The following is a 24,874-nucleotide window of genomic DNA, read 5'->3' as shown; positions in this document are numbered from 1 at the left end:
CACCGAGCGGCCTCGTCACTGGACTACCTGTAATAGCTCTCTTAATAGACCACATCAGTCCCTTGACGAAACTGTTGTGCTTCTTCTCTTCTGTATCCACCTCCTCCGGTGCAAAGAGAGACAAGCGTATGAACTGCTGCTCATACTCCGCCACTGTCATATTCACCTGCTACAGATTGAGAAACTCAGTCTTCATAGCTGCCCTGACTGCAGAAGGGAAATACTTCTCATCAAAGCGAGTACTGAACTGATCGTAAGTCAAAGTCACCCTCTCCTCCGCGGTGGTAACTGACTCCCACCACTGTAGTGCATCCCCAACTAGCTTGAAAGTAGCAAGCATCTGTTTTTGAACCTCCGTGCACTGAACCAAGCGAAGATGTCGCTCGATGTCCTATTTCCACTGGTGAGCTGCTCTCGCATCGGTGGAGCCTGTGAACTCAGGTGGACTCCCCTTTGTGAAAGAACTCATGGCCTTCTCCCAAGTATCAACCTGAACAACTGGTGCAGGTAACGGTACTGGTAACGGGGCCGGCTATATCTAAGGATGATTCCGAAGTGCAGCTGTTACCCTAACCTCTATAGCCCGAGCAACAAGGTCATTGAGGTGTAGAGGAATCTCTGGATCCCTGACCTGATCCTGAGCCTGTTGAACTTCCTCTTGCTCCTCCTGAAACTGACCCATGTTATCCTAAAACCCAGGTATTTGCTTCTCTTCCTCCCTCTGCTGACGCCGTAGGAGATATTGTTGCCTACGTGCCGCTCTCCTTTCCTTCCTAGTTCCTTGCATGTTCTGTCCGTTAACCATTTATTAACATGGAAAGACAGACATCAGTACCATTTCTAAATGAACCGTAAAGAATACAATGAATCCTAAACTTAAGCTCTAATCAAGAGAAAACGCTACGCGAAAGACTTAATACGAAACACCCTAGAGACACTTGAACCTGGAGTGCTCTGATACCAACTATGATACCCCTCGGATCCGAGACATGGGTTGATCAGGCCCAGACCCAAACCCGAGGGATATCGAACAATTAATATGTTATAACGAACACAAATGACAAAATGAATTTAAAAATAAAACATAAGAGCTGAAAGAAACTAAAATATAAAATCCCTTAGTAGTAAATATACTTAAATCCCAATAATCCAAAACTAATCCAAAGACCTCCATAAGTTAAACAACTCGGGAATCTATTTCTAGTGGACCCCTAATAAAAATCCCAACTGAATGAAAATAAAACTAAAGATAAAATCCAAATCCAATATCTGGAAGGAAATCCTACATCGTCTGTAGAATGGAAGATCGTCTCTGCTCAGCACGAATAAGCTCAACCTTGGAACTGACGTACACCTGAAAAATAGAAGTGGGTTAGGCCCACGAATAAGTTCTATCCTACTACAATCCAAGTAGAGACTCGATACGCATCTACATACTAAATAGTTTAACAATAACTAATAATCCGTACATAAATATATCCACACTACTGGACTCTCGCTAGACTATGAAAAGGGTCTCAACCTGAATAGAAGGCATCACACAGAATGCACCTGAGTGGGCATGAGTACCTAAAACCTAAACAAGGTATACCTCAATCTTCACAGCCAGCTACACATCCAATTGCATATACGCACCCTAACCGTCGACACTGAGACTCAAGCTCAAGACACGGTATTATAAAAATATATCTAAACTCCGTTCCTAACCATCCGCAAGAAATCCAATAAGTTATTCGGCGCATTCAACCGTACCGACTTATATATATAAGGAGGATTGTATTTAATAACCCGTGCCCTTATTCCAAAATAGGTATGACTTAGCAATTTGAGCTAATCCAAATCTAGTATAACACTGTCCCATACCGGTGCATACAATCCCATCCATCCAATAGTTGACAAAGTATTTACAATAACAATATCAACAATTCCCTACTAGGTATAGTAAAGTAATTATCTAACATGTTTTAATTAACCCAGTTAATAAAAATACTGACCATATGAATGTCAATCCCGAGAATTCTAAACTAAGCATGATAAAGTAGTTTAATAGATATGCTTTAATTAAATCAACAGTTGATAAAATACTGACCATATAAATATCAATACCGAGAATTCCAAACTTAGCATGATACAGCAGTTTAACAGACATGCTTAATTAAACCAATACAGAAACCATAACTTGATCACTCAGGACTGTATCTGTATTATAACTCTATACCCAGTTTCTATATAATTAACAGAGTCTAAAAGAAATATTGTCTCACTTCCATTCCATGGCATGCAACATAAATATAAGTAAATTATCACATTTATAGCTTCCTGTTCAATAGATTGATGCACTGCATTTTAGACACTTAATCATCAATTAATCTTAAGAAAATATAGACTCCTAGTAACTAATTCTATTCTTTGAACATGAAATTAGCAGTGAACAACTCTCACAGAAATTCTAAAATAATTAAGACAACCATCCAAAACCAAACAGTCTGCCAAGCACATACAACTTTCATACAGTTTCAACAATTAAAACTCGGTGTCTAAATCTATGTTCTCTGCTCCTTTAGACTTAAATCTTCCTCTGGACAGTCTCTAAACATCCATTACAACATCTATTCTCCTCAGAATAAATTAGAAAATCAACCATTAAAACCTTCCCTACTGAAAACTGAACAGAGAATGAGCAGAACGTGAAAAACTGGAAGAAGCAAAGATGGAGCAGGCTCCAAAAACACTTGGAGCCTCCTCCAAGTGACTTGGAGCCGCCTCCAAGTCCAAAGGAGCCGGCTCTCTCCCTCCTCTTCTCCGTGTTCTCTTTTCTGGCATCGTCTACTCCTCTGGCACTTCACTGTGTAGGTTCCTAGAAATTGTACCTAGATCCCAGTATGTTCCAATCCTTGTTTAAGTCCTTACAACACCTACTAACATGAATTTAAACCAAAAACAATGCATAGCAGTTCCAAGTTTTGACCATTAACCAGTAATAAAAATTACTACACAAAGTATTAAAGCATGCAAACAGATTACGTTTTTTTAAAACATACAATCCATCCTGTAACTATTTAAGTATGCAAAGAACACAAAACCTAAGGGAGAGAGTTAGGACAGAACTTGTCTTTGAGATCTTTGTTCAAAATCCCTACGCCGTCTTTTACGATCTCCGGCGAACACAAAAATTGTAAAACTTCCTCTGTTTCTCTCTCTGCTATTTTCACGACCGTGTTTTGGTTTTTTCTTTGTTTTTAAAACCCTACACAGACGGCCACTATTATACTTATAGAGTTACCAAACCCTAAATTAATCCAAGCCCCCAACTGATATCCTAACCAACCTAAAGAACCTTAATAAAAACCCTTCGTTGGCTACAAATGTAACTGCTAAAACAAAACCCTAATTAAATATAATTAAATCACAACAATTAACCATTAAATTTAAAACAACTAAACCATTATGTTAAATTAATTCAATTAAAACCACGCAATTAAATATAATTAAACAAAAATAAAGAATCCCACAACAGTAAAATTCAAGTCATAATTCAAGTCAAGTAATAAACATTTAAACAGTCACACACTTTAAACAAGTAACAAATATATCAAATAAACAATTAAATAACCCAAAATTAAATTAAAATAATTCATTAAATACCAAGACTATCATTTTGAAATTAGGGGTATTACACAAGGAAATCCCTTGTCACCTTTCTTGTTTGTTCTTGTTATGCAAGTGTTCTCTTCAATTGTCAACAAATTCACCTCAGAGAAGCCTTTTAAACACCACTGGAGATGTAAAGCTATGTCCCTTACCCACTTAATTTTTGCAGATGATCTTGTACTCTTCTCCCATGGCAGCATTGCTTCAATCCAAACTCTCAAACAAGCATTGGACACTTTCTCACATATCTCTGGCCTCATGATGAATCACAACAAAAGTCAGGTGTTCCTTTCTGGTGTTAATTTGTAACTTGAAACTGCTATTTTATCCACCCTTGGATTTGAGAAAGGTTCACTCCCTGTGAAGTACCTGGGTGTGCCTCTTGTCACTACAATGCTAAAGGCTGTTGATTATGACAGGATAACTTCAAGAATTACTCATTGGACAAGTAGATCACTCTCCTTTGCTGGTAGACTTCAACTCATAAGAGCAATCCTCTTTTCTACTTAGATGTTTTGGAGCTCTAAATTCATCCTCCTAATGAGTATCATCTTTGAGTTAGATGCAACATTCAGATCTTTTCTCTGGTTTAGTCCATCACTTAAAAAAATAGGTTCTAAAGTGAATTGGGAAGCTTGCTGCCTTCCTAAAAGGGCTGGAGGTCTTGGTCTTCCTAATCTCTATCAATGGAATAAAGTTGCTATGATGAAACACCTTTGGCATGTTATCAATTCCAAGGAAATACAATGGGTTCAATGGATCAGCTCTTAATTGCTTAAAGGTAGAAGTGTTTGGGATGTAAAAATCCCAGGGCAATGTTCCTGGAACTGGAGGAAGCTCCTTCAACTTAGGTCCTCAATCATTTCTCTTGTCATGGTGGAAATTGGAGAGGGAAGCTTGTCCAATTTCTGGTTTGACAATTGGAGTTCCCTTGGACCTTTACATTTACTTGTTACTCAGCAGCAGCTCATGCAATCAGGCTATGATACAAAAACTAAGTTAAGTTCATTCATCTCTGGCTCCAACTGGACATTTTCTTCCTCCATCACTGTTATCCTACCCCAACTACTACCCTCTTCATCACTCCCCACACCAGTCCCACAAAGGAAAGATAGATTTATTTGGATTCCTTCATCCAGTGGAAAATTCACAATTGTTTCTACACTTAAACTCATCAATCGAGATATACCTTCTCAGCCTTGGTCTCATCTGGTTTGGTCCAAGGTCTCTATTCCAAAACATTCATTCACACTTTGGGTTGCAATCCAGAAGCGTCTACCAACCCTCAATAGAAGATGTGCTGCTTACCTTAACACCACCACTTGCCTCATATGCAACAATGACTTGGAATCACACAATCATCTTTTCTTCAGCTGTCCCTATGTTAAACCCTTATGGACCTTTCTTCTAGCACATTGTGGGTTTTACATACTGCGCTCAAATTGGTCTGAATTGATCCATTGGGCTGCTCATCACTGGCGAGGCAATAATCATTCACAGTGTAATTCTGTATCCAAATTAGCTCTCTCTTCTTTGGTTTATAATGTGTGGAATAAACGAAACAGGAGTCTCTTCAAGAAGAAGAAACTTTCAGCTAACTCCCTACTTCATATGACACTAGAACCTGTTCGATTGAAGCTCATGTCCTCTACCTTCATTGAATCAATCCATACCAGACGGCTAACTATGGAGTGGGATCTTCCATCTTGCGTTTTCAGACCACCACCAAAGCCTCCAGATTAAGATCCTTCACAAGATGAAGTTTCTCCATTGCTATCATCTATGTATGAATGTGTTTGATTACAACAAATACTTAATTGTCTTTGGGCTGGGTTGGTTCTTGGTTGCTCTTGGGCCTTGTGGTCAACTCTTGGGCCTTGTATTTGCTTTTGGTTAGCTTGGGCTAACTTGTCAATCTTGTAATTCCTCTTATTTTAATAAATTCATCTTACTTTTCAAAAAAAAAAAAAAAAAAAAAAAAAAAAAAAAAAAAAAAAAAAAAAAAAGGAAGGTCGATCCATTTGTTTGTTGCGGCCATACAACCAAATCATATGACCTTAACAGTGTCTGATCAGGATTTATGAATTCAAGAATGTCAAAGAACACTAGAGACTATATTATAATAGTAAATAAATTAATGGACCTATCTGTTGTTACTTTTAATCTTTTAATATTCAAATATGAACGTGCTAAGATTTTCTGCCACTGTCACTCCTCTAATTTTTAAGTCATGCTTCCCTTTCAATTCTTTGAAATCTCTCTCTCTCTATAGATATATATATATACACACACATACACAAGGTAATAATCTCTACATATACATACTATATTCGAGGTCCCCACACTTGAAGGACAAACTATACACATCCAACCTATCTCCTTCCTGTTCCAGCTTTCCTCCCTACCATCTCTTTAAAAACCAGAAAAGGGTGTAATCTCACGCTCCTTCAGTTATATATATATATTTCAGGTGTTTTCGGTGACACTTCCCAATTCCCATGACAAAAACCTTTGGAATGTGGGATGTGAATTTAAGAGAAAAAAATGGGGGACATGACTTTAAGTAAAGTTCTTTGAGATAGGGTTTAGATTGAAAGAATTAGAAGAAAACAAAAGAAGAATAATTTTTTTTTAAATCAATGGAAGGAAAAGAGGATTAAATTTACTTCCCTCCTTAACTATTAAGAAGGCCGGAGCTTCCTCTTTACATTTGACATGAGTGATACGCATCATGAAATAAATTTCTAGATTATTTTGCATCGTGCATGATATTACGACAGTGTTTTTATATTTTTTCTGTTAAAGTTCATTTCGGTCAACTCTTGTATATCATATTCACCACATCACTTTCTCTCTTCCATCTAATTTACCTATTTTATTTTTTCCTAAATCATTCTGTTACCTTTTTTTTTTTTTCTTCCTAAATCATCGGACTTAGCTTTCTCTCTCTCTCTCTCTCTCAAACTATCAAACATAAACCCTAATTGAATCAACCAAGCATCCTTCATTACTGACAAAAATTATGAATAGACGTTGGAGAGTGTTTTTTTATTAATCATGGCATTACTCGTTGTCTGTAGTTGGACACTTAATCAACCTGATCTTTATTTATATACATATATATATACACACACATACACATACACAACCTGATTTCACTATAACACAAACATGATGTTAAAAGTTATTAATCAATTAAAGCCGATTTATATTTATCAATTTTTGTATCTCTACCAGTGTTCTTTAGTTTCTCTCTTATTCTCATTTTATCTCCTAAATATTTAGATTAAATCAGACATGCCACATCATTCATGATACTTTTATACTGAAAATAATTCATGATGTTTATCATTTCTCTTGTACTATATTAATAAATTTAATATTTTACTATCTTGACCTATCTAAAATATAAGTTATTGTGTATGTGATCCAATCATATCCAAACATATCCGCGGTAAAGAGGAAGTTCCTCCTTATAAGTAAGAAAACAAGTATTATTCTTTACTTCTCTCCGATAAAAGTTTTGATTTTGACTCTTCATTTATTAGGCTGTGTGGTTTAGAAAGAGAAAAGAGGAAAAGGTAAATGGAAACCAAAAAAATGAGGGGTTGTTACTAAAATTTTCACCAAATAATCTAGTTGGCATTTAATGTTTCCTTATTCCGAGTATTAATTGTTAAATATTAATTTGAACACCTAATAAGTACCACAATTTGGTCGATCATGCAAAGCTTTTTTTTCCCTTTTTTATTATCATTATTTTTATCTTCCGACTTTTATATGAACACTTTTGGCTAAATCAAACTCTTCTCTAGCCAAATTGCATTCTTCAAAATTAAATGGAAGTCTAATTAGTCGTCTAACACAAAATATCGGACCGACTTCGAAATGACACCTCTCATAATCATTAACCCTTAATATTATTGTCGTGAAATATATATAATATATACATATATACCATTACAGACATATTACCGAATATCATCAACTCATTGCTGAACAATTTTTTAGTGTGTGTGAGAGAGGAGAGCAATATATGATATTGACCTGTCACCGATAATATTTGACATTGACTCACTAACTAACATTGAGATAAGACGGCACATTACCAATCTTAGATCGGATGCTAAGTGCCACTGATATCTGAATACAAATAAAACAGGAGTACCATTTTTTTGGTTTTTATTTTTTTTCTTTTTTTTCTTTAAATCGTAGTGTATGTTATTTTAAAACATTCTATTACTTTCTTTTTCTTTGTTTAGTTTTGTTGTTAACGTGACGTTGTAAAACATTCCTATATAAAAGAGATTGTATATTTCTTTCTTTTTATTCGATTAAATGGAAGAGAAAAAAACAGAATAAACTTAAAATTTTTTATGTTTGTTAAGAGGGAAGGAAAAAAAAAAAACCAGAAAAGGGTTGGTGTGTAATCTCACGCTTATTCAGTTATATATATATTTCAGGTGTTTTCGGTGACACTTCCCAATTCCCATGACAAAAACCTTTGGAATGTGGGATGTGAATTTAAGAGAAAAAAATGGGGGACATGACTTTAGCAAAGTTCTTTGAGATAGGGTTTAGATTGAAAGAATTAAAAGAAAACAAAAGAAGAAGAATTTTTTTAAAAATCAATGGAAAGGAAAAGAGGATTAAATTTACTTCCCTCCTTAACTTTAAGGAGGCCGGAGCTTCCTCTTTACATATGAGATGAGTGATATGATTAACAATAGTGATAACATCATGAAATAAATTTCTAGATTAATTTGCATCATGAATGATATTACGACAACATTTTTATAATTTTTTCTGTTAAAGTTCATTCCGGTCAACTCTTGTAGGGTTCATCACATCACTTTCTCTCTTCCATCCAATTTACCTATATTATTTTTCCCTAAATCATTCTCTCTCTTTTTTTTTCTTTTTTTTTTTTTTTGTTCTCTTTCAAAATCTTTGGACTTAACTCTTTGTCTCTCTCAAATTATCAAACATAAACCCTAATTTAATCAACAAAGCATCCTTCATTACTAACAAAAATTATGAATAAATGTTGGACAGTTTTAATTTTTTTATTATTCATGTCATTACTCCATTGTCTATAGTTGGACACTTAATCAACCTGATATTTATTTATACACACACACACACACAACCTGATTTCAATATAACACAAACATGATCTTAAAAGTTATTAATCAATTAAAGCCTATATTTATCAATGTTTGTATCTCTACAAGCGTTCTAAACATGCACTTAATCAACCTGATCTTTATTTATATACACATATATGTACACAACCTGATTTCACTATAACACAAACATGATCTTAAAAGTTATTAATCACTTAAAGCCGATATATATTTATCAATTTTTGTATCTCTACAAGTGTTCTGTAGTTTCTCTCTTTTTCTCATTTTTATTTCCTAAATATTTAGATTAAATCAGACATGCCACATCATTCATGATACTTTATTTTGAAAATCAATCACGGTGTATTTTTCTTGTACTATACTAATAAATTTAGTATTTTACTAACTTGACCTATCTAAAAATATAAGTTATTTTTTTCTTCTTTTTAAATTTTAGTAGTGTTATAAAAGTATATGTGATCCAATGATATCCTAACACATCCGCGGTAAAGAGGAAGTTCCTCCCCATAGGTAAGAAAACAAGTATTATTCTTTACTTTTTCTCTCCAACAAAAGCTTTTTATCCTTTAAGTGCTAAGTTAGATTAGTGGATGCAGAGAGTTGACACTTCAAAATTCACCGAAAACACTAACTCATTAGACTATTGAGACATCTGCCAATAAAAAGGTAGTCGTGCTTTGATTTTTGATTTACAAATTATGGCTTTGATTTTGATTCTTCATTTATTAGGTTTTTGATTTACAAATTATGGAGTATATATTAAGTGTGTAATGAATATTAATTGTGTGGTTAGAAAGAGTAAATGGAAACCAAAAAAATGAGGAGTTGTTACTAATATTTTCACCAAATAATATAGTTGGCATTTAATGTTTCCTTATTCAGAGTATTAATTGTTAAAAATTAATTTGAACACCTAATAAGTATACAATTTGGTCGATCATGCCAATGTTTTTTTTCCCTTTTTTATTGTCATTAGTTTTATCTTCTGACTTTTATATGAATTTTTTTGGCTAAATCAAACTCTTCTCTAGCCAAATTAAATTCTTCAAAATTAAATGTAGGTCTAATCAGTCGTCTAACACAAAATATCAAATTTAGTTAATTTTATTCTTGAAAGACCGACTTTGAAATTTGACACCTCTCATAACCATTAACTCTTAAAATTCTTGTCATGAAATATATATATACACCATTACGGACATATTACCGAATATCAACTCATGAGCTGAACAATTATCAATAATTCAGTGGGACAAATATTGGTTTACCAGTCTCATAGTGTGTGTGAGAGAGGAGAGCAATATATATGATATTGACCTGTCACCAGTAGTATTTGACATTGACTCCCTAACTAACAATGAGATAAGACGGCACATTACCAACCCATTAGATCGGATGCTAAGTACCATTTTTTCTTTTCTTTTCTTTTTCTTTTTTCTTTAAATAGTAGTGAAGGACATTTTAGAACATTCAATTTTTTTTTTTTTTTTTTTTTTTGAGTAAATGGTAAGCTTGTATATAAGATTTAAGAATGTACATGATGTCCCAAATAGGGGAAACAACAACCAAAGAACAAACCAAAAACTAAGGAACAAACAAACATTCCAAAACAGCAACCCCAACAATGAAATACGTACAAAAGGACAATCACACTTATGATCAACAAGATAACTTTCCATCAAAATAGTAGTTTGAATATTCCAAATTCAGCATACTCAGTACCATGAGTTAGGGTGATAGCAGAAGCTGACGACCAAAGGAGGCACACCCTTGCTGAAACAATAACTGCATTTCTTGGATAGAGTGGATTTTCTTCAAATTAGAACTGGTTGTGAGCTTGGTTGATGCAAGTCTAGCTCTAACACAACTCTTCACCTGAGCTATGATCCTAGAGGATAGGACTGATATGCTGTTTATAGCTCTAGCATTCCTCTCCATCCAGATTAAATACACAGCCGCAGCCAAAAGTAATTTGTGTAGTAAGAAATCTGAGGAGTTCCAGTGGGCAATACACCAATGCAGTAATTGTGTCCAATTGTCAGGCCTGATGTAGAATCCTGCTACTTCCTGAACAAACTTCCAAATGCGAGAAGTGTAGACACACTTGAAGAAGAGATGGTCAATGGACTCCCAAGTAGAATTGCAAAGACAGCAGCTGTTAGTGTAGTGTTTGTGGAGGACAGGTTTGGCATCAAGAGTGTTTAATCCTCCCCTCACTGCCATCCATAGAATAAGATTATGCTTAGGTATATGGTGCTTGAACCAAACTAGTTTGTGCCAATGGAAAACTGGGGAGGGTGGAGTGAAGTATTTGTAAGTGTGGGACATAGAAAACTCCTTTGTGGGACTAGGTAGTCATTCAATAACATCTGGAGTTGTGGTAGGGAGAGGCAGTTCTTGAAGTTGTGATAAGAAACTTCTGGTTTGAAAGAACTGGTGCAGCTATAAGGTACCAGGGTTGACCCAATGACTATTGCAAATTAGGCTATCAACTAGCATGCTATTATGAAGTTGAAGAATTTCTAATTCATTGAGTCCCAGCTGCAGTGCAATTGGGCCATTTGGTAGCCAGTAATCCAACCAAAGTCTTATATCTTTCCCTTCCCCTACCTTGTGCTTTATAAGACCCCTTGTGCTTTAACTGACCAAAAGCTCTTTGACTTTAAGAGATAAACTTTGGACCATTCCACCCACAGGCTCTCTTTATGTTTGCAAATTTTCCAAATGTGCTTCAAATTAGCTACTCTATTAGCCAACTCCAAGTCTTGAAAACCAAGTCTTCCGTTAGCCTTGGGCCTGCAAACAACATGCCAAGCAACCTTAGCTCCACTTTTCTTGAGTTCAACCCCAGTCCAGAAGAAACTCCTAAGCAATTGGTTGATCTAGATCCAGAATTTTCTTAGGAAGAATGAATGAATGTGACTAGTAGGCTTGGATGGAAGAAAGAACAGCCTTGACCAACACTGCCCTTCCTGCATATGATAGGAACCTAGCTGTCCAACAGCCCACTTTAGCAGTAATTCTTTCAATGAGAGTGTGGCAATCTCTAGCATTGACTGAAGATGAGGTTAATGTAAACATGTTATGAAATATTCATGCCAAGGAGATTGTGTATTTTCGATTGGATAAAAGAGAAGAGAAGAGAATAAATTTAAATTTTTTTATATTTGTTAAAAGAAAAGGAAAGAGTAAGTTTTTATTATTTTTACTATTATGTTTCATAATATTGTAATTTATAGATATAGTATTGTAATTTAAAACTTATATAATTTAGGATAGTACGTATTTAATTTAAATTTCTATAACAATTCACTTGTCTTTCCTATTTTTTTTCTCTTATTTTTGGATGGATAAAAATTTGTAAAGAATGAATGATGAGCCTATCATCCTTCCTATTTTCCTTTTTCTTCCAAACAAGCAAATTTGCTCTTTCTTTTCAATTTTCTCTCCAAACATATTCTTTCCTTTCTACAGAACACAATAGAATCTCGCACTCAACCTTTTATTTAAAAAAATAAAATAAAACAAAATACCACATTAATTAAACACTTTGGAGTAAGAATATGAGTTTTCATGATGCATTATTCAATTAGAATTCATTTAGTTTTTATTTTTATTTTGTGAAGTCAACTATATTAATCATGTTTCATCGTTATCAGAAAGCATAGCGTCATATCGTTCAAAAAATAATCTCACATTTCTCGTACTATTTGAAATGGGATGTGATATTCATTACACTTATGCACTTTTGTAATCCATACTTAGCTTTTTAACGAAGAAAAAGTAGTCCACAAAAAACCAATCAAACTATTTATTAGCATTTTGTAGATAATAACTTTGTATTGCATATATAAAGCCTTAAAATTTGCAAAATCTTTAGAAATACTTTCGGTTCATTTCGGGCATGTAAGTGATGAGAATTATGACCATGTTCATACTCTGAAGATTTGAAATGAAAGGTGACTTAAAAATGTATTTCAATTTTTTAAATTGATGCATTAATTTCATTACCTTGTATTATGCATGCTTGTGAGTTGGGATATGGGTACTATGGTCAAAATGGCCAAATTATTTCTCGGGGACGGGATCGGAGTCGAGAAAAGGGCAAAATGACCATTTTTGGGCTCATCCGAGCCCTCGCTGGCCTACTATAAACGCTCGACGTGAGCGCTGGAGTGCTTAGGACACCCCCCGAGTGCCCTCAGGGTGTCCATTGAGCACTCGAAGGATGTCCAACGAGCGTTCGGGGAGTGTATTGGGGTACTCGTGCCACCCTCTGAGTGCTCGGAAGATGTCCACCAAGCGTTCCGTATTAGGGTTTTCGGATTAATTTTTTCAAAGTTTTGTGATGGCTCCGATTTTCAACGTGTGGGTCATATTTGGCCTCTAAGATGGTTAGGATGGTACTCCCTCCGTTCCATAAAAAATGTTATATTTGGAGAATATGACAATTTTTATGGGATAGAGGGATTAAATAAATCCACGGTGTTTATCATTACTAGCAATTAAAAATAGCTAATTTGTCCAATCTTTTTGAAAAAAAATTATAAAAGAGTAAAGTATAAATAAATAAATAAAACCTGCCTCAATGAGGACAAATTACACTAAGCTCCCCTAAGGTATACTTTAATTACATGGACATCCCTTGTGATTTTTAAAATTATTCATCAAATGGACTAATAGAATTACATAGTATGCAAGAAAGAGGAAATAGCATTAGGCTTCATGCCCTTTGTTCTAAGGTGACAGTTAATAACAAATTTCTTAAATTGCATCTTCGAGGTTGGGGATCGAATTTTCTTTATGCTACAACCACTGAATTTTCCAATAATTTCTTAGTGCATGTGAGCTCGACACAATCATCGACAAGAAAAAAAAATTTATTTTTCACTTTAGTTTTGTAATTTTACATTCTATTCTTTTCTTTTTTGGAAAAAAAATGATATGTTTGTCTGTTACATACTGTAATTTTGAAGAACATAAATTGTTTACACCTAATAGGATTCGATCGTGAAACATGATACTTCATGAGACATGAGGGCCCAAATATTTTCTAACTAAGCCAACCCCTTTTAGGGTTAACTATAACAAAATTTATCTTTAACAATTCTATAAAACTTAGAACCAAACTTATAAAACGTAAACTAAACCAATTTGAACCATGTAAAAGTTGTTTGAATCAATGATTGTTTTATTATACTTACATAATCTAACAAAAACTAATATTAGAGCCTTTTGGGGGTAACTGTTGGAATAAAAAAATAATAATTTATTAGTAGAGTTGTCAAAAATTTGTGGCCGATAAAAAGCATGTTAGATGTTTGATGACACATTATAATAAGTATTTTTTGTAATATAATTATTTTTAAATTTATTTGGTAACAATATTTTTTAATAGGATGTGACCATATTTGGTAGTAATAACTTTATAAAGAAAAAAGTGTAATTGTTTTATAAAAATTAAAAAGAACAAATTTGTCTACGAAAAAAATTACTTAAATTATTGAATCTCTATATATATATTTTTGAATAAAATATTAAATCCCTATTCAACACAAATTTTTAAAATAAAAACATATTTAAACAGTTGAAAAACAATCCCGTACTCTTAGTCTAAATTAAGCATTATTGAACCATTTATTGTGCTTCTGAAATCTTCTAGTGACATGACAATAATATATTATGCCAATGGTGAGTGCCTATATAGCATATATCCACTATTAGGTTTAAAAAATGAGCAAGAGATTAATATATATATATATATATATAATTCAATGTAATGCAAGCCTATTCTTTGTCTCAAAAGAATCAGATTGGCCAAGCCAATGATAGCAAATTTATCAACTAATCAATCATGCTAACTAGCGTGATTTAGTGGTGCATTTAAAAAACTTTTCGAATCAATAAATCATACTATTTGACTTTTACGATAGAATTATAAAAAGAATGAAACTATTAATGATAATTATATAACGGACTATATATAGAGGAGACGCACATCAAACAATTAATATATATATATAAGGTTAACTGCAAAATATTCTCTCATAATATGTAAAATGTGCAATAACTTCCTTATTATTTGAAAAATTCCTTTCAATTTGTGTAAATAAAGACAAATAATAATTTTAGTAGTAAAATTATTAAATTAACCTTACTTTATCATTAGAGAAAAAAAAAAAAAAAAAAAAAAGGCAAAAGACGAAATATCAAAATTATAACATAACCGATCAGTGAATCAACTAGGAAAATATAAAAAGAGTTAATGGTAAACTAAAAAAATTTGGCTCGCCTGATGTTAAAGTCTTATTTATTATAAAGAACGGGATATGATAAAAAATATTGACAATAATAAAATAAAATAAACAATTTATATAAAAGTGTGTTGCTTGAGTTTGTGTACAGTCGAAAAGTAACTAGATCAAAATTTTAATTTGATAGAAATCATAAATTCATCTAATAACAATTTGTGTCAAAGCAAGTTCATTAATTTAATAATAATTATTATTATATAAATATATGATTAAGGGAGGCTCATTCATTTACAAGAAAATATACACAAATCCTTTAGAGATGAGATAATATTGGCAGCCCCAGAAAAATTCTAGAGAGAATAAAAAATAAAAAGATAGATAATATCGGCCAACACAAAAAAAATATTTTGGAGAGAAAAAACAATTAGAGGAGAATATCAAGATATTTTAGAGAGAGAATATTTTTCTTTTTCTTTTTTTGAGAAGTGCTAAACACAATCGCTACCTTACTCTTTTCTCTCTCTTTTTTTCAGTTGTTTTTAATTTTATATATATATATATATATATATACTCACCATGTGAAGAGGTTTCTCTTTGTATCTCCCTCTTCTTTAGATAAAGAAAGAGGAAAAAAAAATTATTTATTTATTATTTTTTTTCAATTCTTTAATTTTCTATATATATAGTAGATTGGAAACCATATTTCTCTTATTTTAGACATTAATTACAATTTATTTTTTAAGCAATAAGAGTTGAATCTTTGATTCTTTCTTGAATATCACGAATGTGAATGCAGAGTCACTTGTGCGACTGTGAATAACACTTCTCTGTTTTTTTTTTTTTTAGAGAGATAGACTATGACGACACACAGAAACTCAAAAGTGTTTTCCTTGGACAAGTCTTGAGGCACATTGCAAATCCATTGAGTGTTGAAATATATACAAAATTAGCGGGACATTATTGTCACACAAAAAAAGCATTTTTGAATTTTTTTTTTTTTAAAACATAACGTCACCAACTGCTTTTTTTTCAATGAATTCATTTAATAGGGGGTAAATTGTTCAAAAGATTAATAATATAAGGAATTATATGCAATTTTTTTTTTTTTTCTTTTTCTAATAGGCGCTGTTTCTTACACCATTTTTTTATATAGCAGGATTTTTTTGCACTTATCCATATACAAATGTTAGATTTTGATTTTTTATTTAATTAACATGAATATATATATATATATATAAATAAGAAATTTCAAAACCGTAAAATCTAACTGATTATATAGGGTTTAATTCTTGTATAATTTTAATGGTTGGATTTAATTCTAATATTAGTTGAAACTTATTTGATTCTAATTCATTTAGAATTCAACCGAATTGGACTGTGTAAATTTACTAGTATATTTTTGAAACCAAAATCAGACCATGAAATTTACTTGAACAAAAGTTGACTATTTAAACAGACTCTCGCGTGCACCAACTGAAAACAAATAAACCCTATATAATCACATAGGGTTTATTTGTCCATTTCACATCACCACCAAGTCCCAGTACAGTAAACAAATATTAATAAAATAAAGTAAATAAAATAGCATTCTGCAACTAGTACACACTTTTATACTACTCCCTGCTCTCTCTCTCCTCTCTCCCCCACTTTCTCTCTCTACAATGGCTTCTTTCTTAAGAGACAGAACCCTCGGCCAATCCAAGAGAGAGAGAGCATGCCACAACCACACCCAAATAAAAACTATTTTTTTTTTTTTAATACACTACCACAACCACACCCAAATACCACAACCACACTAGAATTTTTTTTTAAAAATAGCCATGGCCAACCCACTCTTTTACATCCTAAATGTCACCAGAACCACCATCACCACATCGAGACACCACCACCGCCACCATAATAGAAAAAATAAAATTTGTGAAACAGCCTGATAACTTAAACATCACCATAACCACCACAACTAAACCTAGAGACGACACCACCAGAGTTGCCATGGGCAGCCAAACCCACCACAACAGGGAAAAAAAAATCATGTCCAACCCAGATACCACCATCACCAACAGGCACCGCCACAATAGAACGGAAAAAATAATAAGAAAAACAACAATAGCTGTTTTTATCTCACCATTCCCACCAACTATCTTCTCCCCACTTTGCACGCCCACTTTCCTTCCCTTACTCGTCTCAATCACTAACCCTACACCGCCACAACCACCATATGAATGAATTGAGTGACTAAAAGATATAAGTCAGACATCCATATATTAAGTGTAACATCCATATATTAGTGAGACAATTAGATAAAATAAACTTAGATGCATGGTTTGGATGCATGAACGTCAGAGACTACAAAAGTGTCGATTAGATAAAGAAAACTAGTTGTAAAAAAGGGTAAGAAACCGAGAGGGCGGCCCAAAATAATATAGTTAGAAGTTAGTTAAATATACTTAGTGAAATGTCATGTAATAAAAATAAAAAGTTTGTAGAGAAAAAATTTATATCATTGATCTCATTCATATGGGAATAACGTACGAATGACCGGTGTTATTTAATAACTTAATTCAATGCTTAATTTTGAACATTAATTAATCCAATTAAATGTGTATGATAACACAATTTGAATATCACTGAAAATAATAAACACCACTTAAAATGCAGTAAAAATTTAAATGACAAGGACATCATTTATCGTTGAATGCTTAAATTTAAAATATATATATATATATATATATATCAAAAAAATATTTATTTGTAAATAAGACTTAAAAACTTTAACAATTAAAATTTACAGTCCTTAATTTTTAGTTTTATCAAATACATTAGGTTAGTGACTATTAAGCATATGTTGAAACAATCAAAACCTCTGAGACTAAATGAGGAAAACATCTCTCTAAACTCCTAAAAATGAAAATGAATATATTGTATTCAGTAGAAATTATGCAGTTTTTTTTTATTCTGAGCTTAAACAGGATCACATGATATTATTTTATTTTATTTCAATTTTTTGAGGGCACTAATTGCTTCGGTATGCAAATGCAAAGTATACGCTACAATTTCTTTTCAGTGGATTGATGTCATCTTTGTTGGCATGTCTTGGAATGCTCTTGACACTTCGTATAATTGTAATATTGATCTTTCTCTATTAAACTGATCATCTTTCTCTCTTTTTTGTTTTTTTCCCTTTTTTCTTTTTTGGTCTTTTTATTCTCTTTTACTTCCTAACAAAAGGGAAAGAAAAGAAAAAAACATTTCCATCCATTTCACATTATTCTCTCAATCCGAACACATAATACACATTCTCAACAAAAAGTTACATCTCTATCCCAAAATCCGAGTCTTCTGACTCTAATTTTATTTTTCAGTGATAACTAATATCACTTTTTTCAAAAGCAATTACTTAAAAGATAACCAAAATTTTCAAATTTTTTATATTTAGTTGAGACTATGAAACAGCCTTAGCCTAAAATATAAAATAAAATATGTAATTTTATTACTTAAATATTTTGCTAGACTATGAAACAGTATTTGAATTTATTTTGTTTTGTATAATTTTTTTGCTTAAATATATGTAACTTTTCCATTCAATTTGTATGAAAATACTGTAAATTCATCAAAAGAAAATTAATAAAAATATTATTAATCAATATTAAGTTCTTATATTTATTATTTTAGATATCAGTTTTGGAAATACATATAGAAATCAGCACGCTCACACCTTATTGATAACGAAATCAGCCCCTCACAGAGAAAAACTTATTCGTGTATTACATGCACCGACACATGTATTATATACATGAACGGCTCAAATGTGCTCGTTACACTGTAAAAGGGGACAAGAAAGTTTTTCTCCCTCCGTGAGCCAAAGATCAAAGTTCAGTTTAGTAAGAGTCGCATGTAGCCGAAGTTAGGTTTGGTAAGAGTCTGCCACCTATACCATACATGTAAACTAATAGACACTCACGTCACTATATATGTAAAAAAAAAAAAAAAAAAAAAAATGATTTAAAAAGTGAAGCAAACGACAGACTGAAAACAGGTTCTACCTAAAAAAACAGGTTCTACCCTTTTTCGATGCATATGCACTGTTGTGTTGTGGGACATGTGATAACATTGTGTCAAACAGAAAATTGTTTTGGCTTGTAGCTAGTCTGGGCTGCTTATTTTGACTCAAATTAATAGAACTGTCCAAAACTAAAATGAAGTAAAATAAATATAACCCTAATTTATTTATAAGCTAGATGTCTTCTAGTGCATGTATAGGAATATTCCACCAATCAAGATTAGTCGAATATTTCAAGATAAGTTCAATATTGTCATGTATGCATATAGTTCATAGGTCCTAGCTAGCTAACAATAAATATATCAATTTATTAATCCTTAAGTACTCCAATATGTCCCTAAGTTCTTAGTTTCAAACTCAATAGTCTTTTGTACACATCTTAATTTGCAGCTAGCTAGACACCATCTAGTCTTCCATGGCTTCCCTAGCTTTTCCGGCATCCGAAAACTATGTTTTGCAGTCATGTATGTCAGTTTCTCCCAACTCCGATCATGCCAGAGACGGTTCTATATTTGGGAAGTCAGTTTCGTCTAAGAAACGGAACACCAGAGACTTAACGATCACAAATGTTACAAGCAAAATGCCTAAAGCTTTCCCTCCAACTATAAAAGAGATGACAGATGACCGGAAGCTAGCCGCTTGGACAAGCATCCGACAGGAGCAATGGGAAGGAGAGCTCGTCGTTGAAGGCAAAATTCCACCATGGCTGGTATGTAAAACTACAAAATCAGTGTCACAATATATGTATGTGCAGTGTGCACGTAACTTATTAGAATTGTGATACAGTGTCCGAAGTAAAAACAAATGGCAATTTATTTATGTGAGCAGGGTTATACTGACATCTATCTCCACTTACATAAAATAGTCTCATTTTTTAACTTATTATAACAAAAACAATAACAAGAGTTAACCTTACTGTGTAGATTAAAAAATTATTTTGAAATATGTAAAAAATCAAATGAACCGTTAAATTAATAGAGAGAGTTTATAACTATGTTCATCCGAGAGCTTTTGTAATGACATTTTCTTTAATAAATTTTCACTTACTGAATGCAGAGTGGGACTTACATAAGGAATGGCCCAGGCTTGTGGCACCTAGGAGACTACCACTTCCGGCACCTATTTGACGGCTTCGCCACCCTCGTCCGCCTTCATTTTGACAATGGCCGGCTCATAATGGGTCACCGGCAAATCGAATCTGAGGCCTATAAGGCTGCGAAGAAGAAGAATAAGCTTTGTTACTTGGAATTTTCTGAAGCCCCAAAGCCCGATAATTTCCTAGCTTACATAGTTGAAAAGGCTAAACTATTTCTTGGTGCATCATTGACGGATAACGCTAACACCGGTGTGGTTAAATTAGCTGACGGACGGGTTGTTTGCCTGACGGAGTCAATCAAAGGGTCGATGGTGATTGATCCGGACACATTGAACACAATAGGGAAGTTTGAGTATAGTGACTCATTGGGTGGTCTACTTCACTCGGCTCATCCAATTGTGACGGATACAGAGTTCCTGACTTTGTTGCCGGATCTGGTGAATCCAGGGTACATGGTGGTGAGGATGGAACCGGGGACGAATGAGAGGAAGGTGATCGGGAGGGTGAGTTGCCGCGGCGGACCATCACCGGGTTGGGTTCACTCGTTTCCGGTGACCGAACATTATGTGGTTGTACCGGAGATGCCATTGAGGTACTGTGCCCAAAATCTCCTAAGAGCTGAGCCCACGCCACTATACATGTTCAAATGGCACCCCGAGTCCAAAGGGTTTATGCATATTATGTGTAAAGCTAGTGGCAAGATTGTGAGTCCTCTCTCTCTCTCTCTCTCTCTCTTTTTAGGTAAAAACATAACCATATGTGGTTGGAACCCTAGCCTCTTCTTTAGAAACGAGAGATTATATCATATCGGTCAAGAATTTGAATTCTCTACAATACAGATAGGGTGGACATCACTTCAAAAAGTAGATTCAGGAAGGTGATCGCTACCCTACACTGTTGCATTGAATTAATTACCAAATAAAAAAAACATTTGAATTTATGATATATGTGGATTGTTTGGATAGTGATATAAAGATTAAATACTAATATTTATTAATTTTTTGTTATTGGTTAAATGTCAAAGGTGGCTAGTGTGGAGGTTCCATTATTCGTGACCTTTCACTTTATCAATGCATACGAAGAGAAGGACGAGGATGGGAGGGTGACTGCAGTTATTGCCGACTGTTGCGAGCATAACGCCGACACAACAATTTTAGACAAGCTCAGATTGCAACACCTCCGATCATTTACCGGCAAAGACGTCTTGCCAAAAGCTAGGTATATATATATATATATACTTGAATATTTCTATAATTTTATATGTCTGAACAAATCTATGCACACACAATTTTATAAATTTATTTTTGTTCTTGTAATGCCATATATATTAGTGCAGGCTGCACACTCTTTGGTAATTTTGTCGGATATAGTTTGGCACCCAAATTCCGAATCTAAGACAGGGTTGACGCCTAACGGGCAACGGGCCTACCAGTTCTGTCTCACTTTCATTGCTCCGGTTGTATATAATTAGGGACTCTATATGAAAAGATATATAATCTATAATAATTCTTTCAAGTGAACCGTTATTTCGTTACAGGGATGGATCAGGATATTGAGTGAGGGAGGTAAAAGTAAAAAAAAAATATTTATAATTTCAGGTAAAATTTCAAAAACTGAAAATAAGAAAAATTACAACTACTTAATGCTAAAAAAATATAAATCAATGGGCCTATTTCGTTGTATACAAGGCAGAGATCAACTCAGTATATATTATATTCTATTTGTTGTTTGGTTGATCTCGCTCCTCTCCAGCAGAATTAGGGTCACTGAACGTTATTTTAACTCCTTCACATATCAAATGTAAATATACATATTGGTGGAGCACAAAATTAACAGTATACGTGACGTGATAACTTATGCATGCATGGACATTTGAGTATGGGCTAGAATATAAATATTGAATATAAATACAATATTTATATCTATCTTTTTAACCCAAGGGATTGGCCCAGTGATAAAATCACTTGGTCTTGAGTGCTTGTTAGCACTAAGGTCTCAAACTTTTCTGGTCCTCGAGATTAGTCGGGCCCGATATCTAGGTTATCTACAAAACTAATAATAATAATAATAATAAATATATTTATATATATTTTATTATACTAATGGAGATGTGGATATATATATATATATATAACAGGGTGGGCCGTTTCATAATACCATTGGATGGAAGTCCATATGGGAAGTTAAACGATGCATTGGAGGCAGATGAACATGGGAAGGGCATGGACATGTGCAGCATCAACCCAGCCTATTTGGGCAAGAAATACAGATATGCTTACGCTTGTGGTGCCCAACGCCCTTGTAACTTCCCCAACACCCTCACTAAGGTACGTACCAATATATAACTACACCAATATAACAATAAACCATTCCTTATATATATATATATATAATAGTTTTGTATATATAAATTTGTTGGCATAATGGCATATGATGATTAATTGCTTGGTGTCAACCAAGTTTTTTAAATTTTTTTGGGTGATTAATGTGGATTGAAAATTTTAATTCTTTTTAATTGCAGCTTGACTTAGTAGAGAGAAAGGCAAAGAACTGGTACGACGAGGGTGCTGTGCCCTCTGAACCATTCTTTGTTGGTCGACCTGGTGCAACTGAGGAAGATGATGGTAAGTTATTCGATATCATATCCCTCCGAATTCCATTTGCTTTCATTTTAAAATAAATAAATAAATAAATAAAAGAGTACTCGTTAGTGAGTACGATGTACATTGATGAAAATTTAAGCATTGTTCAGTCAAATTTAAAAGTTGGGAACAAATGAATCCATTAGTAATATGAATTATTTGTTCTTAATATCAATTATGAATTGATTGATGCGTTAATATGACCCAAAATAATCACATCTTGATGTGAAATTGCTCTGTCATATATTTTTCGATTTGCTAGGGGTAAAATCTTAATAGAAGCATATATAGTAGATGTAAGTGGACATAATCAACTGGGCCATGGGCCTTATTTTCTTCAAATCTACTAAATTATGGCCCTCATGTTGGGCCCATTCACTCGTTTGGCAACACCTTTCCTGAAAATCCCTGGAATTCACTTCTTTTTATTGTTATTGTACTTTGGGAAATGTTTATTCTTCTATTTAAACTATGGTAGACAATATTCCTCTTAATTCCACACACAAACACACACACACACACACACAAGCACTTTCTGTTGACGCTAAAATCAGCTCTTTAGATTTGATTCGGAATTGATGTGAATATGTGATTCCGCGTGTCAGAACCAATTATATGGTTCAAGTTTAAATAGTCAATTGTAGTCTCTTTGGGAAGATTGACTTTCAGACGAGAACAGTAAAACTCCTCTTTGAGTTCAAGAATTGCCTTAAGTAAAAGTACTTTAACAATGAATAATTTATAGTAACGTTTTGAGAATAGAAAGGGGAGAGAAATAAATATAGAAAGAAATAGAGAGAGAGAGAGAGAGATTGAGAAAAGGAGAGATAGAACGTGATATTGAGAGAGATAGAGAGAAATAGCAAGGATGTTATTTTGGGAAAGAGTTTGAGAAAGCAAACACAATAATAAAATGATTCTGAGGGTGCTGGACCTCGATCTCAGCATGCCTCCTTAATTATTTATAAAAAAAGAAATCTTGTATTCTGATTGTATTATAACTTTATAATATAACTGAATATTTATTCAAATTGAACTATCCTAGATAAATCCCGGTATTAATATCAAATACACTATAAATATTACACATAAATCCTATCCATCGTCTCATTGTTTAAAAATACTCTATCCGATTAGCGCCCTTGCATGTTGCTGTAACTTTGCAACATCTGCAACGTCATTGCTCCCATCACTGTAATCCATCACTTTCAGCCCAACTTGATAACTAATCTAGACTAAATTTGGCCCAAATACCATTCAAGGCCCAAACACAATCCACAGCCCAAATACCAAAATGGGTGTCAAACACTTTCACAATGCCTTTTCATTTTATTTTTTTGTAATAAGGAGTGTAGTGTAGTGTGCCGTTTTTTCAAAATCTTAATTAACATGCATAAATTTGTGATAACAGGAGTAGTAATATCGATGATCAGTGACAAAAATGGCGGAGGATATGCATTATTATTAGACGCATCCAGGTTCGAAGAGATCGCAAGAGCAAAATTTCCTTATGGTCTTCCATATGGACTCCATGGATGTTGGGTTCCGAAGAATTAGATTCAAAAATCAAGGAAAATGATTGAATCAAGCTTTCTTGATCACAAAGCACAATTGGTGCCTCTACATTGCATGGCACGTAGGTCATTATATAGTATTTTCGATGTCCGGTTAGAGCCTCAGGCGGTCGCCTAATGCCCCTAAAATTATTATTTTCTTAATATTATTAGATTTCAACAATTACTAGTCATCTTTGGTCCTTTTATCTTCCCCCTCTCTATCTACTAAATTCACTTCAACAAATAAACAATCAAGTCATGTAACATAATTAGAAAATTAAGGTAGAAGAAAAAAAACAATTAAGTGACTTGGCCTTGCTATCAAAGAGTTCTATTTAAATAGGTCAATTTATATCTTTCGCCAGGTCTTAAATTATATAGAGTCACTCATGTTCGATATATATATATGGTAGTATAATTTAATGAATTAGTGTATGTTTGAAGTGATTACTAGTATGTGTTTGGGTC

General features: G+C 33.4%; 2 protein-coding genes across 2 annotated transcripts; both read left to right on the top strand.

The window, feature by feature from the left end:
* Positions 1-4,524: 4,524 nt before the first annotated feature.
* Positions 4,525-5,394, top strand: LOC132305263 (uncharacterized). Its single transcript, XM_059802933.1, has one exon. The coding sequence runs from the start codon at positions 4,525-4,527 to the stop codon at positions 5,392-5,394; it is 870 nt and encodes a 289-aa protein (XP_059658916.1).
* A 14,133-nt stretch (positions 5,395-19,527) lies between these two features.
* Positions 19,528-24,407, top strand: LOC132305262 (carotenoid cleavage dioxygenase 8 homolog B, chloroplastic-like). The gene is made up of 6 exons (XM_059802932.1): positions 19,528-19,821; positions 20,169-20,912; positions 21,233-21,426; positions 22,346-22,535; positions 22,730-22,832; positions 24,262-24,407. Exons 1-6 carry the CDS (start codon positions 19,528-19,530, stop codon positions 24,405-24,407), a joined length of 1,671 nt encoding a protein of 556 aa, XP_059658915.1.
* The last annotated feature ends 467 nt before the right edge of the window (positions 24,408-24,874 follow it).

The sequence above is a fragment of the Cornus florida genome, unplaced genomic scaffold (assembly GCF_030987335.1).
Source record: "Cornus florida cultivar Cherokee Brave unplaced genomic scaffold, ASM3098733v1 CherokeeBrave_3.0.0_Hap2_Chr04, whole genome shotgun sequence".
In the NCBI taxonomy this organism is placed as follows: domain Eukaryota; kingdom Viridiplantae; phylum Streptophyta; class Magnoliopsida; order Cornales; family Cornaceae; genus Cornus; species Cornus florida.
This window is presented reverse-complemented; position numbering and strand designations above follow the sequence as displayed.

Coding starts and splice junctions, on each gene's coding strand:
- LOC132305263 (XM_059802933.1), top strand. CDS start 4,525: ATGGTGGAAATTGGAGAGGGAAGCTTGTCCAATTTCTGGTTTGACAAT.
- LOC132305262 (XM_059802932.1), top strand. CDS start 19,528: ATGGCTTCCCTAGCTTTTCCGGCATCCGAAAACTATGTTTTGCAGTCA. Junction 19,822..20,168: donor GCAAAATTCCACCATGGCTG/GTATGTAAAACT, acceptor TACTGAATGCAG/AGTGGGACTTACATAAGGAA. Junction 22,833..24,261: donor TGCAACTGAGGAAGATGATG/GTAAGTTATTCG, acceptor TTGTGATAACAG/GAGTAGTAATATCGATGATC.